Consider the following 19,338-nt stretch of genomic DNA (forward strand, 5'->3'; position numbering starts at 1 on the left):
AAGGTCTTTGCTCAAATTTCACCTTCTCAATAAGGTTTCTCCTGAGCAATTTATTTAAAACCCAACACCCCCTCCCCTGTGGCACTACAAATTCACCTTAGCCTGCTCTACTTTTCACTGAACATATTTTAGTTTAATTGTGCACAACATTGCTATTTATCATATTTGATTGATGTCCTCGTGAATGACAGAATAAGAGTGATGGATTGAATGGCTTTCCTGGCTCCCCTCTTTGCCCAGTCCCATCCATCCTGTGCCGAGCTGACAGAGTCATCAGAAACCATCAGTGCTTCATCCTGTACACAGGGAATAACATCTGAAAGTCACCTTGTCTCTTGGAAATTAATATTCCCTTAATTAATCTCAAATCTCTATCCAGCTCTACCTTCCACTGTGTTCCCTGAGTATCTGCTTAGCCAACACCTTGAAAAATATTCATAGAAGACTTGGGAGGATGGGAAGTTCTGATACACTTGGCTCTGTTACCAAAAAAAGGATTTGGGTTTTGTTTTTGTCTAAAAACACAAAAGGTAATCTTCAGAGTCAGTGTTCTTCAGTGAGATCAGCAGCATTCTTAGGGGACAGAGGTTCAGCTCTCCAGACTACTACATGCATTCCCCCCCCACATCGAGTGGGCCCTGGGGAGACTACTGTGAGTGAGGGTGATGTTAGATAGTCTAGAGCTCGTTTCCCCCCAGCCCTAGACAGCCAGTCTCGAAGTGGACAGGAGACACTTCCTCTGGGCCATGTGTCATTAGCCTCAATGCTGTTCACAGACAGCACGACTGTAGCACGCAGGGCAGTCCCCCAATGGCCATGGCCCCAGCAGTCAGCCCCAGCCTGTGATGTCAGCTCACCCTGGCCTCGTGCTTTCCTGATTACTCTCTGTGGAGCTAGACCAAGGATCAGTTACCCAGACTTCTCCAGGTGCCATGCCAACAGGCCTCAGATTCCCCACCCAGCTCCACAGGCAGGGCCAAGTGTGTGCCCATTTTTCTGTACAATTCCCTCAGTCATCAGGCATGTCTGTGGCCTTGTCTTATCACGACCTTCCCTTTGAAGGACAAACCAGTATCTTACACTTGGCACTGTCTTCCTGGGCATTACCATCCAGATTGTAAGCAAGAAAGGAGTCCTTTTTCACATGTTTGCCCACCTCTTTTGACACTGAGATTGATTACTGAAGAAACCCAAAGCTTTTCCCATTTCAACTCAACCCCAGTCGTCCTCTCTGGCCTTGGCTCTTAAGCAGTCCATCCATCGCCTAAATGTCCTTATCATTCCTCCCCGGCCATCTCTCTGCCTTTGCCCCACCTGTTAAAACTGTCCCCTCTGACCCATGGTTCCAGATGATACCTGTTCCTGAAAGTTAAAGCCTCTACTCTCTATGTTCTCATTGAGTTAAGTCAGGGCTGTCATCAGATCTGACTCTGATTAAGAAGTATTTAATTATGCTAAGTGAAATAAGCCAGACTCAAGGAAAAAAATATTCTATGAGTCCACTGTGGAGTAGGCAAATACATAGAGACAGAAAGAATAGAGGTTCCTAGGGGCTATGACATGGGAAGGAATGGGGAGCTATTGTTTAATGGGTACAGAGCTTGTTTTTGAGGATGATGAAAAAGTTTTGGTGGTGATGGTTACACAACATTGTGAATGTATTTAATGCCACTGAACTGTATACTTTAAAAAGGTGAAAACAATAAATATGTATATTTTACTGCAATGAAAAAGTAACTTAAAAAGAGAAGTTATTTGTTTAAATAGTTTTTCTTTGTAGATGGCAAGCTTGTGAGAATAAGGAGAAAACATAACTTTATTATCTTAACCCAGCACAGTGCTTTGCATGAGATAATCACTCATTATTGCTTCAATACAGGAATGGAAGTCAATGGAAAGAAGCACAGAATTAAGGCAAGATTTCCCCATATCTCTTAGCAATTTTGAAAGTTTACAAATTGATTTTATCAGAGAGAATCCTATTTAGTCGGAATTACTTCATGATACTGTCTTAAAAAGAAAATAATGACATTAAAAATCATCTAAAGCTGCTTTCTAGTTTCTTAATTTTTGTACTTATATCATGGGTAGCATTTTAGCAAATTCAATTTGAGTAATAATAATTTTCATTTATGTAATACTTAACAGGATTTTCTGGGCTTTTCTCAGACCTTACACTATTTGAAGTCACAGAAACTCTACTTCTTGTGCAGCGTTACTGAATGACTGTTTTTCCTGCTCCTCTGGTTCTGGATTCTTTCTTGCATAAATTGAAGGATGTACATTAAATCTTAATCTTTTTTGTTTTCTTTTCTTTTCGGCTGTGCTGTGTGGCATGCAAGATCTTAGTTACCTGATCAGGGATTGAACCTTAACCCACTGGTTAAGGAGCCTTAACCACTGGACTGCCAGAGAGCCTTAACCACTGGACTGCCAGGGAACTCCCTTCAGTCTTAATCTTAAACATTTCCGTTCATATACTCCTTTGACCCTGCTGACCCATGATTATAGATTATGCTGTTTCATGCTGCTGCTGCTACTGCTGCTAAGTCACTTCAGTCGTGTCCAACTCTGTGCGACCCCAAAGATGAGAGCTCACCACGCTCCGCCATCCCTGGGATTCTCCAGGCAAGAATACTGGAGTGGGTTGCCATTTCCTTCTCCAATGCAGGAAAGTGAAAAGTGAAAGTGAAGTTGCTCAGTCGTATCCGACTCTTAGTGACCCCATGGACTGCAGCCTACCAGGCTCCTCCGTCCATGGGATTTTCCAGGCAAGAGTACTGGAGTGGAGTGCCATTGCCTTCTCCAGCTGTTTCATGCTAGACATAGTCTTATAAATTAGAAGCATAAAGTTCTGAACCTGAGTGCTAATCCAAGATTAGAGTGGAGATATCAAGAGAGAAATGAAGTGTTTACTTTAAGGGATAGGTAGGCACTGAGAAGGTATCTGGTTACTGTGCTTTTGTGCTGTTTTTAAGTTTGAAAAATTGATAGTTTTCATATTCTGCCAATAAACTATTGCCAAGGGCTATTTCATATAGATTATTTTCATGGAGAACAAACTATGAATTTGGAGGATATTTTCCCTGGCTTCCCTGATAGCTCAGTTGGTAAAGAATCCGCCTGCAATGCAGGAAACCTGGGTTCGATCCCTGGGTTGGGAAGATCCCCTGGAGAAGGGAAAGGCTACCCACTCCAGTATTCTGGCCTGGAGAACTCCATGGACAGTCTATGGGGTCACAAGAGTTGGACACAACTGAGTGACTTTCACTTTCACTTTCATGTGGAAAATAAAATCATGGATAAGTTTCTAAGATTTCTTGGATTTGTTTCAAATAATTCAGAGAGGGGAAGTGGTGGGTTGGGCACAAATAAAACTTGCTTAGCCACCAAGAGATAATTGTTGAAATGCAGTAGCAAGTACATAGGTAGTTTTATTACAGTATTTTCACTATTTCTATAAGTTTGAAGTTTTCCAAAATAAAAAAATTTTAAAAAGCAGAAATAGATTCTGAATTGATGTGGCAAATCATCCACTCTTTAACCTTGCTCAGTTAATTCGGTTAATGATATTTCAAATATTAAGATTTTTGAAAACAAGGTACTTGTTTGACTCAAGGCACTATCAAGATAATATCTTGAAATTTCATTATCAGTCTCTATTTGAAATCGTGTCAGACTTTGCATATCTTAAATAAGGTATATTTTTACATACCCACACCCTTAAAATATATATGCAAACATACACATAAAACTATGAACAAAAGTGATTTTAACTTAGTTTGAGAATATCAAATACCTTTGGCAATGCAGACACACTTTAGGTGTCACTGGCCTAAAGACCCTAGGTAGGGAGTTAGGCTTGCAGGAGAGGAGCCTCCCTGGGAGTCACGAGCTCCCTATCGGTCCCCTTTAATGTGGTGACCATGCACCTCCACTCCCTTAGTTCAGTGTGTTCACTGGCAAAGTGATGTGTACAACAGAGGGCATGGCCCCGGGCTGAAAGGCTGGCTTGTCACCATGCTGTGCTTCATGTTACAATACGGGTGTGGGCACATGGTTTGTGGGGAGCCAGTTATAGAGATCTGTCTGGAGCCCTCACTTGTGCTTTGCAGGGCAGTGACAGGAAGTTCTCTGTTCTCTGTGTCTTGCACTCACTGGACATACCTTAGGTGTGATTTTCTCTCCTTTCCCTTGGGTGCAGCCTTGTCTCCTCCAGCTCGGAGCTAGCAGTGACAAGGGTAGCAGTACAGGCAGAAGGGCTAGTTCATGGCTAATTAATTGCAGTGAAGTATACGAACAGAGGGAGGATGAAATGAGAATGTGTCCCTCCTTGCTCAGCATCGCTTGTGGTCATGTGCTTTTTCTGTATCTAACGCTCTTCTTGGGGAAACATGGTATGAATGAATAAAGTGCAGGTCAGTAAGTGACGTGTCTTCTTGTCCCCTCAGTTTCCCTTTTGGTGCCTTTGCACCCCAGTCAAGGCCAAATTGCTGAGACGCCTCCTTTGGCAGGAGAAAGCAGACTCAGGAGGTACCAATACCTGCTGAGAACTGGTTTGGTACGTGTTTTCCTTCCCATATGATGTGCATTATTTTACTGAGGCAAAATTCACATAACATAAGATTAGGTATTTTATCTTTAATATTTTGGCCACAGTGCGTGGCCTGTGGGATCCCAGTTCCTGACCAGGGATTGAATCCAGGTCCCCTGCAGTGGAATGAGGAGTCTTAATCAGTGGATCACCAGGGAATTCCCCAAATTGGCCACTTTAAAATGTACAATTCAGAGGCATTTAGTACAGTCCCAATGTTATGTAACAACTACCTCTATCTGGTTCTAAAATAATTATATCACCCAAAAGAAAACCCCATACCGATTCACCAGTTATTCCCCGTTTCCCCCTCTGCTCAACCTGTTTTCTGTCTCTGTAGATTTCCCTATTCTGAGTATTTCATACAAATGAAATCATACCATATGTGATCTTTTGTGTCTGGCTTCTTTCACTTAGCACACTGTTTTCGAGGTTCAGCACATTATAGCATGTACAAGAACTTCATTCTTTTTTATGATCTACTTCATCTTTACTACCTCCCAGCACCCAACAGAGTGTTTAAGAGCAAAAAAAATGTTGAAACAAAAATGTTTACTGGCAGAATTCCCAAGCTGTGAGGTTAGGTTAGGTTCACATATTCAGGAAGGTTTCTCTTTTAGATCAGGCAGAACTTTGGGAGTCCTTCGGGTCTTACATGTAGGGATATGAGACCTACTTCTTTAAAGGACACACTAGCATTTAAAAGTGTTTCAAAAACTACCCATGAGTGTTTTGGGGGGATATATCTTTTTTTTTTTTAAGCAGTCCAGATGCAGATTGATTTCTTTTTTTTTTAAATTCAGGCTGCCTGGAGGAAACTTTAATCTTTGGTTTCTCCTAAATATCAGTACCATGCTGGACTATTAATCTGGATTTCAAGGAGTAAAATTTTGTTTCTAATTTAAGAAGCTGTATTGTTAACACTCTTTCATTTTGTGGATTAAGAGAGTCCTTTCTCTGAACCGCTAATATTTAGTAACCATAAGGTAAAGGCAAGGCGCCTGAGTCAGTCATCTGGACCTGCCAATGAGGTGAACAATGTGTTTGAAGAATAAGAGTGGATAAATGACTGACTCTCACTTGGCCTCCCATCCTATGTACTAATAATCTGAATGATGTTTTCCACATGATCGGGACCTCTGTTGTTTATGGCGTTGCCTCTTTTGTCCTGCCTCTAGGTTATTAGGTTTCTGCAAGCTACTGGAGAGCTGATCAAGATTTTAAGCTAAAGATGGTGGTGATGAGTTACCTGAGGGTCATTCTTCAAGCCTCTCCATGCAAGACACTGTGGAGAAGGTTCCAGATTCCGAGGTCCACGCCTGCAAGGCTTTGCAGCCTCTACACCTGCACTTACAAATCCCGGAACCGAGTCTGTGAGTACACGGCTGCCTGGACAGAGCGGAAGCCTGGTTGTCTCCTAAGAGTCACGTGTGTTGAGTGTGCAGCTCTGATGTCAGTGGCATTCCAGACTGGGATTAGATGCCTTGAGGAGAATACCCCATTATTTCCCTGTTTGTGAAAATATGGGAAGTTTTTCCCCTAACTTTATTGAGCTACAGCTGACCTAAGTCTGAGGTACACATCATGATGATGTAGTCTGGAACGTTCCATCTCTCATCAGAAATTGCAGAAGAGTTACTTGTAGCTGACCACCTGGCCCATGTGTGCTTCGCTGTGACCCCGCAGATCAGGGGAGGTGGCAGGCGGTCTTCCCTGACTCCACGGCACTGCTGTCATGGGGGTGGCTCATTCCGTGCTGTCGGGGCTGGACTGTGCACTGCAGATGTTGCATGGCATCCCTAACTGTCTCAAGACCTCCCTAAAGGTCCCCTGGAGGCAAAGGGACACTGGCACAGAACCCCTGGGATGATAGGAGAGGATAATGTGTGTGATGGTGGAGACATGAGTTTAATGCACTGGTTAAGTGTATCTGCCAAATAGTTATTTTCTATATTTTCCACCATTCACAGTGAATTCACACAGTTTTCCAATGTTGCTTTGCTTCCAGATTGTAGGTTTCTCAACTTTTCTTCCTTGGGTTTACTCTCTCTGACCTTATTTGCACATTAAAAAAGGAATTTATGAGAATGCCAGTCTAGCTAAATCCATTGCCTTGAAACTGCTTCATATATATATTTTTTTATTCTAAGTTTATTTTGTTTCTTCCATCACTAACTGTGTTCTCATTAAACTGAACTGGCCTGAGTCATAATAAATTTCTGGTTGCTGGGTGTGGCTTCCTACCAGCAAGCCCACATCCTCCCCAGAATGGCTTCTTCTCAACACTGGTACTTTGCAGTCTAAGGCTAAAAATGGAAAAAAATTAGTCATATTTATCTAGTTACTAACAGAAAGGTTTTTTTTTTTTTTTAACAGAAACTTGAAAGTTAAGGGTCTAATATTCAATATGCTCATGTCTTTAGAATACTTTGCTCCTAAGGAATTCCCTGGTAGTCAAGCAGTTAGGACTCCACACTTTCACTGATAAGGGCCCTGGTTTGATCCCTAGTTGGGGAAGCAAGATACCACAAGCCGAGTGGTGGGGCCAAAAAAAAAAAAAAAACCCATAAAAGTTTGCTCCTTTTGGTAACGACAAAAACAAAAAGTGGTAATGATGTAGGGATGAGGGGCTACCCTTGATTAATTTCCCATATCACATGTTCTTGTTTGTAGCTTACTAAGACAGACTGATGACAGTCATAATTTGGCTTTGCTTTAGATGTTTATACTGTCCCTTCTTGTTTCACCCAGAATAATATTTGGTCTTTGCTGCCCTGAGCCACTGAGCATGTCCTGGTCCCTTATCTGCTTAGCTCTAAGGACAATACTCATTATTCCTAGAAACGCAGTACCTCAGCATAAGGTCCAGTGACCAAGAATGATCCAAAATAGTTGAGGGTTAGAAAAGATAATGTTCAAAGTCCTTAGCAAGCGTGTCCCACACAGTGAGAACTCAGTGCTAGCAGCTACCTCCAGTACCACAGTTGTCACGTCATCACCACCATCATCATGTCATATGCTCAGCAGCCCCCTCAGATGTCTGACCATTTTTAGGATCTGGGGAGCACAGCGAGGACTGACTGAGGAGGAGGGTGATGCCAGATTGAGAAGCAGCATTTCACTGGGGCCTGTGCCCCGTGCTCTACCTTCATTCCCCATCAGCCCCAGGGAATCACTGGTGTCAACTCAAACTGCTATTTGCTGTGCTCTCAAGTTACAGACAGTAAATGTTGACAGTCCTAACCCTACGGACTGGTAATATGATAAAATAAAGATAAAAGCCTGCACCAATTACCCAAAATGAAAAAAATTAATTTCACTTCATGTATCACCTACTGAAATTGAGCCTAAATGCCTAGTCATGAGGAGCTGTCGTCACCATGAAGGCTATTAGTGCTTTTCTACATGAGGAGATACAAGAACTGGGCTCATAAAGTCGGCTCCTGAAAATACCTATCTGACGACCTGTACTGCCATGTTTTCCCTGAGCACAGAGGGCCACACTTCTGCTCTCAATCCTAATCTTTCAGGCGGTGTTGAAAATCAGCAGCTGTAGCAATACATAATTTAATTCTCGCAGAGATGGATGGCAAGTGCCCATGGCAAATGCCAATCTGTAGCTGACAATAGCCACAAGTGCCTAGCACTTACCGTGTCAGCCATTTTCATCATCAGAGAAAGTTTTAGTTTACAGTACTTATCTATTAATAACTGAACAGTGTTAGAAAACGGTTCTATTAGTGCTCCAATTAATTTTAAAGAACACCAATAAAGCCTGGAGAACAACAGTACTCAAAAGTTTGTTTTGCAATGTCTTCACAAAAATTTCTGTATTTCCCAGATAACAGAGGCTGGGATATCCAGAATGTGTTGTCTTCATTAACTTTCAAATAATCTTGAGAAACAACTAACCTATTAAGAGCCCTTTGGAATTACAGTAACAGCCTCAGGGGTCTCTGCAGCCATTGACAGTCGCTAAATCATGTCCCACTCTTTGCAACCCCATGGACTGCAGCCTGCCAGACTCCTCTGTGCTCCACTATCTCCCAGAGTTTGTTCAAAGTCATGTCCACTAACTTGGTGATGCCATCCAACAATCTCATCCTCTGTTGTCCCCTTCTCCTCCCACCTTCAATCTTTCCCAGCATCAGGGTCTTTTCCAATGAGTCAGCTCTCCGCATCAGGTGGCCAAAATATTGGAGCTTCAGTTTCAGCATCAGTCCTTCCAATGAATATTCAGGGTTGATTTCCTTTAGGATGGACTGGTTGGATCTCCTTGCAGTCCATGGGACTTTCAAGAGTCTTCTCCAGCACCACAACTCGAAAGCATCAATTGTTTGGTGCTCAGCTTTCTTTATGGTCCAACTCTCACATCCATACATGACTACTGGAAAAACCATAGCTTTGACTAGATGGACCTTTGTCAGCAAAGTGATGTCTCTCCTTTTGAATACGCTGTCTAGGTTTTTTCATAGCTTTTCTTCCAAGGAGCAAGTGTCTTTTAATTTCTTGGCAACAGTCACCGTCTGCAGTGATTATGGAGTCCAGGAAAATAAAATCTGTCACTGTTTCCACTGTTTCCCCATCTATATGCCATGAAGTGGTGGGACCAGATGCCATGATTTTAGTTTTTTGAATATTGAGTTTTAAGCCAGCTTTTTCACTCTCCTCTCTCACCCTCATCAAGAGACTCTTTAGTTTCTCTGCACTTTCTGCCATAAGAGAAAGCTGCATATCTGAGGTTGCTGTTGTTTCTCCCGGCAATCTGGATTCCAGCTTGTGATTCTTCCAGCCTGGCATATCACATAATGTACTCTGCATAGAAGTTAAATAAGCATGGTGACAATATACAGCCTTGACTTACCCTTTTCCAATTTTGAACCAGTCGATTGTTCCATGTCTGGTTCTAACTGTTGCTTCTTGATCCACATACAAGTTTCTCAGGAGACAGGTAAGATATTCTGGTACTCCCATCTGTTTAAGAATTTTTCACAGTTTGTTGTGATCCACACAGTCAAAGGCTTTAGCATAGTCAACAAAGCAGAATTATATGTTTTTTCTGGAATTCCCTTGCTTTCTCTGTGATCCAACCAATGTTGGCAATTTGATCTCTGGTTCCTCTGCCTTTTCTAAATCCAGCTTGTACATCTGGTAGTTCTTGGTTCACATGCTGCTGAAACCTAGCTTGAAGGATTTTAAGCATGACCTTGCTAGCATATGAAATGACCACAATTGTATGGTAGTTTGAACATTCTTTGGCATTGCCCTTCTTTGGGATTGGAGAAAAACTGACCTCATCCAGTCCTGTGGCCACTGCTGATTTTTCCAAATTTGCTAACATATTGAGTGCAGCACTTTAACAGTATCATCTTTTAGAATTTTAAATAGCTCAGCTGGAATTCCATCACCTCCACTAGCATTGTTTATAGTAATGCTTCCTAAGGCCCATTTGACTTCACCTCCAGGATGTCTGGCTGTAGGTGAGTGACCACACCATCATGGTTATCCAGGTCATTATGACCTTTCTTGTATAGTTCTGTGTATTCTTGCCACCTCTTCTTAATCTCTTCTGCTTCTGTTAGGTCTGTTCCATTTCTGTCCTTTATCATGCCCATCCTTGCATGAAATGGTCCCTTGATATCTCCAGTTTTCTTGAAGAGACCTGTAGTCTTTCCCATTCTATTGTTTTCCTCTATGTCTTTGCATTGTTCATTTAAAAAGGCGTTCTTATCTGTCCTTGCTATTCTCTGGAACTCTGCATTCAGTTGGATTTATCTTTCCCTTTCTTCCTTCTTGCTTTTTGCTTCTCTTCTTTTGTCTGCTATTTGTAAAGCCTCCTCAGACAACCACTTTGCCTTTTTTAATTTCTTTTTCTTTGCAGTGTTTTTGGTCACTGCCTCCTGTACAATGTTACAAACTTCTGTCCATAGTTCTTCAGGCACTCTGTCTGTCACATCTAATCCCTTGAATCTATTTGTCACCTCCACTGCATAATCATGAGGGATTTGATTTAGGTCCTACCTGAATGGCCCAGTGGTTTTCCCCACTTTCTTCAATTTAAGACTGAATTTTGCAATAAGGAGCTGATGATCTGAGCCACAGTTAGCTCCAGGTCTTGTTTTTGCTGACTGTATAGAGCTTCTCCATCTTCAGCTACAAAGAATATAATCAATTTGATTTTGGTATTGACTATTCAGTCATGCCCATATAGAGTCGTCTTGTGTGTTGTTGGAAAAGGGTGCTTGCTATGACCAGCATGTTCTCTTGACAAAACTCTGTTAGCCTGTGTCCTGCTTCATTTTGTACTCCAGGGCCAAACTTGCCTGTCATTCCAGGTATCTCTTGACTTCCTCCTTTTGTGTTCCAACCCCCTATGATGAAAAGGACATCTTTTTATGGTGTTAGTTCTAGAGAGTTTTGTAGGTCTTCATAGAACCAACCAACTTCAGCTTCTTTGCATTAGTGGTTGGGGCACAGACTTGGATTACTATGATGTTGAATGGTTTGCCTTGGACACGAACTGAGATGATTCTGCTGTTTTTGAGATTGCACCAAGTACTGCATTTCAGCTTCTTTTGTTGACTATAAGGGCTACTCCATTTCTTCTAAGGGATTCTTGCCTACTGTAGTAGATATAATGGTCATCTGAATTAAATTTGTGGATCCCTTTCATGGATCACAGCCTTGTCATGGCAAAGGGGCTTGCATAATTCAATGAAGCTATGAGCCATGCCATGCAAGGCCACTTAAGATGGATGGGTCATAGTGAAGAGTTCTGACAAAAGTAGTCCACTGGACGAGGAAATGGCAACCACTCCAATCTCTTGCCTAGAAAATCCCATGTACAGAATGAAAAGGCAAAAAATGTGACATTGGAGGGTGAGCTCCCCCAGGTCAGAAGGTATCCAGTATCTACTGGGGAAGAGCAGAGGGCAATTACTAATAGGTTCAGAAAGAATGAAGCAGCTGGGCCAAAGTGCAAATGATGCTCAGTTGTGAATGTGTCTTGTGGTGAAAGTCAAGACCAAAGCTGTAAAGAACAATATTGCATAGGAGCCTGGAATGTTAGGTCCATGAATCAAGGTAAATTGGAAGTGGTTAAGCAGGAGATGGCAAGAGTGAACATCGACACCTTAGGATTCAGTCAACTAAAATGGTTGGGAATGGGTGAATTTAATCTGCAGCTACAGCGCACTAACAAATAGCCCTAAACTGACCACCAGGAAGTGTGGGCCTTAGTCTGCTGTGGTGGTAATTGCGTGTGATGCTGTGGTTACCTGGGCTCAGCGTCAAAGTGCCTCTTACAGCCCTGATGCTCTAACAAGGCAGTTTGTGATTCTGTGACCATCCTCAACAAAGTCACATGGAGGGTCCCTATGTATCCTCTTACTGCAGTAGACGTAGGCCTGCTAGGATGGTGTTCAATTTGATGAGTAAACAGCACATCTCAAGAAAAAGGACAGTACAGGGCAAGGCACAGGAGAAAAGGTTAATGATGGTATAGAACAGTAATGTCCAGTAAATAAATGGAATATGAGCCACAAATATGAGCCATATAGACAATTCTATATTTTCCAATAACCACATTTTAAAAAGAACAAGTAGTATGTCAGTTACATCTCAATAAAACTGGGGGAAAAAAGAAAAAATAAATTTTATTCATTTGTGAAATTAATTATAATATATCAAATATATAGGTGAGATATAGTACAGAGGGGAAATTAATTTCACTAATATATTTTATTTAACCCAATATATCCAAAATATATCTTGTCTCTTTAAAATGAATATAAGAATTATAAATGAACTATTTTACATTCTTTGTTTTGTACTCAGTCTTCAAAGTCCCTAGGTGTTTTACAGCACATCTCAATTTAAACAAGTCATATGGGGTGAGTGGCTACCATATTAGACAGTGCAGGTTAAGAGAGCAACAGCAGGTGAAGGGATGCTTAATATAGTGTGGGTTTGTTAGGGAATGGGCTTTGACCGACCTTGAGAGCCTCGTAGGATTTTAAGAAATGAGAGAGAAACTGGCAGATGTGATCATCTGAACACAAGGGTTCTGGGGGTAAGCCTGCTTGCTTGGTTGGAGAGACTGTGAGGTAAGGGTAGAGAGACTTGGCATGACCTTGTCTGGTTTTCTCTATTCGTAACATAAGCATTCAGTGCCTCCTTTGTGCATGGCACCAACTTTGACCCTGGGCTGTATAAAAAGTGGAGGATACAGGCCCTTTGAGCAGATAAAGCAAATACACTTTATATGTGAAATGGTTGGTGCTAAATGGTGTGAGAATGAATGCAATATGAGTTCTGAAGAAGGAAAGATTAAAGTGACTGGAGAAGATGTCAAGACCAGTTTGGGAAGATGGAGTAGAGAGGGGTGAGACAGGAGGAGAAACAACTAAGCAGTGTGGTGTGAAGTGTGGGGCTGAGAGGCCTAAACTAGGCTGGTGGCCATGTCACGGGCAAGGCAAGAAGAGACAAACCTGAAGGAAGATTAAAGAAAAAATAGTGTGATGATCAGCAGGGTAATAGGAAACAAAGATAAAAAGGGAATGAGCCCTTCCCAATGGTGGCCTTTGTCTGCAGCTTGGTCCTGGACTGCAGAACACTGAGGGGGAGAACTCATTTTCCCTCTAGCCTTCTAGGGTCCTGGCTGAGGCCTCTGTAATAAGGCAGATTAACAGGAAGAAAACAAACAAAAAGGGTTTAATAACATGCATACCTCCTCGATAGCATGGGAGAGACCCAGGAAAGCAGGAATTCCTCCAGGTGGCCCTAGACCACCTCAATACCCACTCTAGCTACAGACAAAAGAGGCTGCTGAGACAGGGGTGTTATTGGAGATGACCAGGAAAAGCACGTTCAACAAGGGTAAGGCTGCTCTACAGATCTAAGTCCTGCATTCTCGACTGATGAGTTTTTGGTGACTTAGTCATCCTCCTCTTCCTGATACTGAGAGGGAGACACCCTTTCAAATGGAGCTTTCTGCTGGAAATGTAAATTTCCTTTACAAATTGGTAACTTCCACTCTGTTTCCAGAGCTTCTCCTATGTCTGCTGTTTCTCAAAATAATCCTTATACCAAAGAGATACATTTGGGGGTTGCATATTCGGTTCCCTTCCACTACCCCAAAATATGCCTCTTTGACATATGGATTATTTTGAGCTAATTATTTTGAGACACTGCAGACAAAGAAGCTCTGGAAACACAGTATAAACTACCAGGTTTTTTTGCAAAATCCATTTACATTAGAAAGGGGGCCTGTACCTGGAAGACAACTGTTACTGGTTCACCTTTCTATAAACTTTGTTTAGGATGTATTTCCTCTTCTCACCTTCCTGTGAAATTCATTCCTCCCCTTTGAAGTCCCAGATTGGTCCCAGCCCTTAGCTCATAATAGTATTTAAGCCACAATTTTCCAGATGCCTTTTCAGTTTTATATCCTTGTGGGGATTCCAGTAAGTAAGTAGGTAATTAAATTTTTTTTGTCCCTATAATCTGTCTTTTTATTATGGTGGGGGTGTGGGGGTCTCAGCTAAGGACCTAAAAGGCTGAGGGAAAGTTATTTTTACTCCCCTACAGTAGCATATTGTGCTACCCTTCATATGTATATAATTATGACTATGCCTATGTAATAAACGTGAGGGAAAAAGATCAGAGTGCTGTGATTAAAAAATAAGAGGGGATCATATTATATAGGAGAGTAGTGAGAGAAGATTTTACTGAGGAAGTGAAAAGCCCAATATCTAAATGTAATAGAAGCCAGCCAGAAACTCAATGAGAGGAAATTAACTTCTGAGGAGCAGGAAGAGCAGGAACTGAGGGGCTAAGGCAAGAATAAGCTTCTCAGGGGCTAAAAGTGATGCCCCTCCCCCATCCCAGCCCAGGCTGGGGCCATAGGTGGTATAAGCACAAAGAAAAATCAAAGCCAGGACCAGTCATATAAACAAGAACTAAAGCCAAGCCAGGCACATGAGATCTAAGGGCTTTCATTAATGACACCTAATAGTGTGGTGTAGCCCCTTAAACCACGGTTGATAGAATCACTCTTGCTATTCATTTCATTTTCCCCACACAAGAAGAAACTGGAAACACAGGCTCCGTTGTCAGAGCATGTAATCATCTTCCTGCTTTGAGGCAAATTCTGAGCAACCATCAAGAAATCATTTTAATCTGTACTTTGTTAGAATGGAGGAAGAGGAAGAGAGACGAGAACAAAAATGTGACTTTATCATTGGCAAAACAAGCCTGGGCAAAAGCTGGCTTCTCTAAGGGGACAGTGACCAAGGCCTCCCTAATGGTGGGTGGAGGCGGGTGGAGGGGGTTGGGTTCCAAAAGGAGGAGGTGAGTGGGGGAAAGCTTGGAAGCTAAACTTGTGAATTGAAGGGCGTGAATTGATAGGAGTGTTATGACCATACCTGCATGCTTTGCGACCCCATGACTGTAGCCCGCCAGGCTCCTCCATCCATGGAATTCTCCAGGCAAGATAACTGGAGTGGGTTACCATTTCCTATGCCAGGGGATCCTCCCAACCCAGGGATCAAACTGAGTCTCTCGTGTCTCCTGCATTGGCAGGTGGATTCTTTACTACTGTGCCACCTGGGAAGCCCGTTATGACCATAAAAGAGCCACTGAAGGAACAGGCCTGGTTTCCTCAGGCTACTGTTTCTGTGGGTGAGGGAGAAGATTTTAGGCATTTCCTGAACAAAGTGGGGGCCAATTAAAGGTGAAACAGGGCATCGTCTTAGGCATCTGCTCATCATTCCTGTCTTCCCTAGTCTCCATGGGAGACAGACCCTCACCAGCTGGTTTTGAAGGGTGTGAATGCTCAAAGTCTCAGCCTCCCTCTGGGCATCTCAGGGGACATGTTGTCAGGTCTCTGCTGGCGGTCAGCTTTAAGACTGACTCAGGCCTGTTCTGGGGGTTTCTGAAAGCTTTAAAATACCAAACTAAACACTAATAAAATGTAGCTTTTTAACCTAACAATAGCATTTGGATAATCCATGCTCAGATTAAAGGGCATTTATCAAATTAGGAGCTACAGGGCACAATAAAGGGGGAGGAAGACATGGCTCCTGCCTGCAAAGAATCTGCATTCCAATCCAATAATAATATGATTATATGGTGCCAGTTCCCCCCAGTTTTCACTTTAGATTTCTGAAACAGAAAGTTCTCCTGCTCTCAAGTTTTTGTTCTTCAGAAGTTACTTTATACCGAGGGAGAAAACCCAAAACGTTGGGTTCAGACCTCTCTAGAGAAGAGATGATCTGCAGTATGTGAAAAGCTGAGCAGAAAAAAGGGAATACCCTGAGTTTGCCTATTGCTTTTGGCTCTAGACCAAGCTTTCTCAACTTTGGCATTACTGATATTTGGGGGCATGTAATTCTTGTGAAAGCCCGTCCTGCTACTATGGAGGATGTTTAGCTGCATCTCTGGCCTCTACCCACTAGATGTCAGTAGCACCCTCCTCCAGTTGGACAACTGAAAAGTGTCTCCAGACATTGCCAAATGTCCCCTGGGGTCCCCATAGCTCCCTCCTGTGAGAACCACTGGTCTAGAAACTGCCTTGGCACACTCTTTGTCTATACTGTGGGCCACTTGTAGGATCCCGCTTGGGGCAGCTATCTCAGGAAGAGAACTATCTCCCGTGTAAGAGGAAACCGGAGGCAAGCTTGTTTTTTTCTGACAAGTGGAGTACCAGTGACCCTGCCATGCACAGAGGGGTTTGACTGGGCAGCAGCTGCCTTGTCACTTTCTCAAATCCTCAGGTTCGTTCTCAGCGGTCGGATGAGGTACAGAGGGGCATTGGTCATGATTTATCTCAATTCATATTTTGTCTGGTTTTCCTGTTGGTCTTGGTTCTGCCCATCCATGCAGCTTCTAAAGGGCAGAGACCTGGACAACCTGAATTATACACATGGAGTCTGTCTATCACATGTGCATAGCTCTCTTTATTATAAGAAATTTGTTGAGATTTATCAGAGACTTGCCACAAAGACCTGGCGCTTGAGTCTGGTAGAAAAATCAGCACCGGTGATGCCATGTGAGACAGAGTGTGCGTGTACCCCTGAACTTACAGTGTCATAGCTATGCATGTGACAGACAGAACTCCAGGGACCTTAGCAATGGTAACGTCTGGCCAGGCTTTGCAGGATGTCTGCCTAATCCTCACAGCTGGCTCCTATGAGAGGTGAACTCAGAGGACACGCCTACGTGGGCCCATATGATCCCCACAGTGAGGATCCCAGCTAGTGGGCCTCTCGATGACAGCCCCGATGTGCTTTCTCCTAGTGCACCCCCTCTGGGAGAAAGTGGACCTGGCCCCGGCGGGTGAGCGCCAGTCGCCCATCAACATCCGGTGGAGGGACAGTGTCTACGATCCTGGCTTACAGCCGCTCACCATCTCTTATGACCCGACCACCTGCCTCCACGTCTGGAATAACGGGTACTCTTTCCTCGTGGAATTTGAAGACTCTGCAGATAAATCAGGTGAGAGCCAGACCCGTGGTCTCATCTGGAGTTAAAGGGACAACTTCATGTCAGCATAGGCCACATCACACAGCCCCGGGAAGTCTCTTGGTAGCAGTGGTATGGGACTCATTGGACTTACTTTCATAATGTATGGAAGAAGCCCCTTCTCTTTTTTATGAACGTTTTCCTCTAGTATCGGTAGTGTTTTTCATTAGTGAACAAATATCTCTATAGAGAGAATTTGTAAGTGATAAAAAGATAGGCTTTGAAATTAAACCCTTGCTAGAAATTTCTTTTGCATATGTGTATTGCATATGTACAAATTTTCTCTGCTTGCTGACTTTATAAGACATTTTTATTTAGATTGTAATATTATTTAAATAGATCTAACTGATGAGACTACAATACCACTGAAATGGGGCATAAAGCATATTCATGTGTGCATGAGGTTACAGTCTAAACTAGTTAAGAGACCAATGGTATGTAAGAAAAATGGAAACTCATGTTCTGTTAATTTTGTTAAACAATATTACCTAGTGTAAATGAAGCACAATTTAAAAGAGATTTTAAAATTCAAATATTATATTGCTTTTAAATCTACTTTTTTTCAGCCTACCCAGATATAAACTAATCTAATGACTTCAAAGTTTACCTGAAACTTTTAGTGTCTATTGAAAACCATGTGATTAATTCTATGCAGGATTCTTTTTTCAAACTGAATTTGATAGTATCTAATAATCTTAATTTGTCTGAAATAATTGTTACTTGAAATAATGTATCTTAAGCAATGATTGACCCATGGCTCAGCAGGTAAAGAATCTGCCTGCAATGCAGGAGACACAGGCTTGATCCCTGGGTCAGGAAGATACCCTTGAGGAGGAAATGGCAACCCACTCCAGTCTTCCTGGCTGGAGGATCCCATGGAGAGAGGACCCTGCCATGCTACAGTCTGTGGGGTCGCAAAGAGTCAGACATGACTGAGCAACTAAGCACATGATCCATCTTAAGGAATGGTTCTCAGCCACTGGCAATTTTGCTGCCCATCCCTCCCCAGGGACTAGGGACGTGGCAACAGCTATAGGCATTTTGGTTGTCACATTGGGAGGAGTGTACTGTCGGCATCTCGTGGGTCGAGGCCACAATCACCAGCATTTATGAAGAGTTATCCAGCTTCAAATATCAATAGATGCACTCACTAGAGTGCATTTGTTTCTTTCTATTACCAATACTGATACAGTAATTAAATTTGATTTTTATTAGGCCTAAATCATTCTTTACTGCAAAAGAAAATCAATAGAGCTAAGATTGAGAAGCTTTGATTTTCTCTCATGAAGGTGAAATACATCCATGAAAGTGTTAATGAATAAAGTTAAAAGTATATCTCAGAACTTCCCTGGTGGTCCAGTCATTAAGAATCTGCCTGCTAGTGCAGGGTACATGGGTTTAATCCTTGGTCCGAGAAGATTCCACATGTGGCCGGGCAGGATTTCAATTTCACCCAACAGATTAGACTGAACATTTGCCAAATTCATGCTCACAATATGGAGCTGGCATAGAAAAATCAGAATTTTTTAGAAGACAATTTTATGTCTATTTCACTACACTTTAGTATCATACTCTTACTAATTTAGTGAATCATGTGGTATTATTCTCTGCACTTCCCCTAGCCCTCAAAGAAAAGTAGTCATTAGTGTCTTTGCTCACCCTTACAAAACTCCTTTTTTTAAAACTCTTTCTTTTTTCAAAAAAGGAAATTATGTAAAACATTTATGAAAGCCAGTAAGATTAACAGTAGACCATTACATGACATAGCCAGTGTATTTGGACCTCTGGATGACTGTACTCAGTCATTTGCATACATAAAATTCAACTAATGAGGCAATAAACTCTAAAATAGTTAATATGGATGAGATGGAAGGTTTGGTTTTCCTGTTGTTGTATGGTTTAACCATGAACAGACATCGCCAGGGTCTGCTCAGATGCCAGAAATGAGGAACTAACAGCTTCAGCAGATTCAAGCAAAAAACAAAAAAACAAAAAACTGCACAACCCAAAGCCTGAGGAAGGATGACTTTTAAAACTCATATCTGAACATTTCCCCTATAATGTACTGATTTCAGTAGTTCCAGAAAGTAAAGTATGTGGATGACTCACATTGTTCACTCTGTCCAAAGGGAGATAGGTGATAGTTTTTGATTTGCAAATTTCCTTTTCCATTTCAATGTAAGGAAAAGAACCACTGTTATCTTCAAATATTGAAAAGCAGA

General features: G+C 42.2%; 1 protein-coding gene and 1 long non-coding RNA gene across 3 annotated transcripts in view; one reads left to right on the top strand and one right to left on the bottom strand.

Annotated features, from left to right (window-relative positions):
• LOC114111343 (uncharacterized) overlaps positions 1 to 19,338 on the bottom strand; it is an 82,087-nt gene that overhangs the window by 53,295 nt on the left and 9,454 nt on the right. The window lies entirely within an intron of this gene.
• LOC101104372 (carbonic anhydrase 5B, mitochondrial) overlaps positions 1 to 19,338 on the top strand; it is a 31,056-nt gene that overhangs the window by 3,157 nt on the left and 8,561 nt on the right. Inside the window, exons 1-3 of one of the 2 annotated variants that reach the window (XM_060408291.1) lie at positions 4,451 to 4,561; positions 5,773 to 5,967; positions 16,892 to 17,089. In XM_060408291.1, the coding sequence (XP_060264274.1) occupies positions 5,826 to 5,967; positions 16,892 to 17,089 (340 nt within the window). In that variant the 5' untranslated portion in view covers positions 4,451 to 4,561; positions 5,773 to 5,825. Of the gene's footprint in view, positions 1 to 4,450; positions 4,562 to 5,772; positions 5,968 to 16,891; positions 17,090 to 19,338 lie in introns of those variants that run through there. The other variant, XM_004021933.5, reaches the window with a different exon arrangement.

The sequence above is a fragment of the Ovis aries genome, chromosome X (genome assembly GCF_016772045.2).
Source record: "Ovis aries strain OAR_USU_Benz2616 breed Rambouillet chromosome X, ARS-UI_Ramb_v3.0, whole genome shotgun sequence".
Taxonomy (NCBI): Eukaryota; Metazoa; Chordata; class Mammalia; order Artiodactyla; family Bovidae; genus Ovis; species Ovis aries.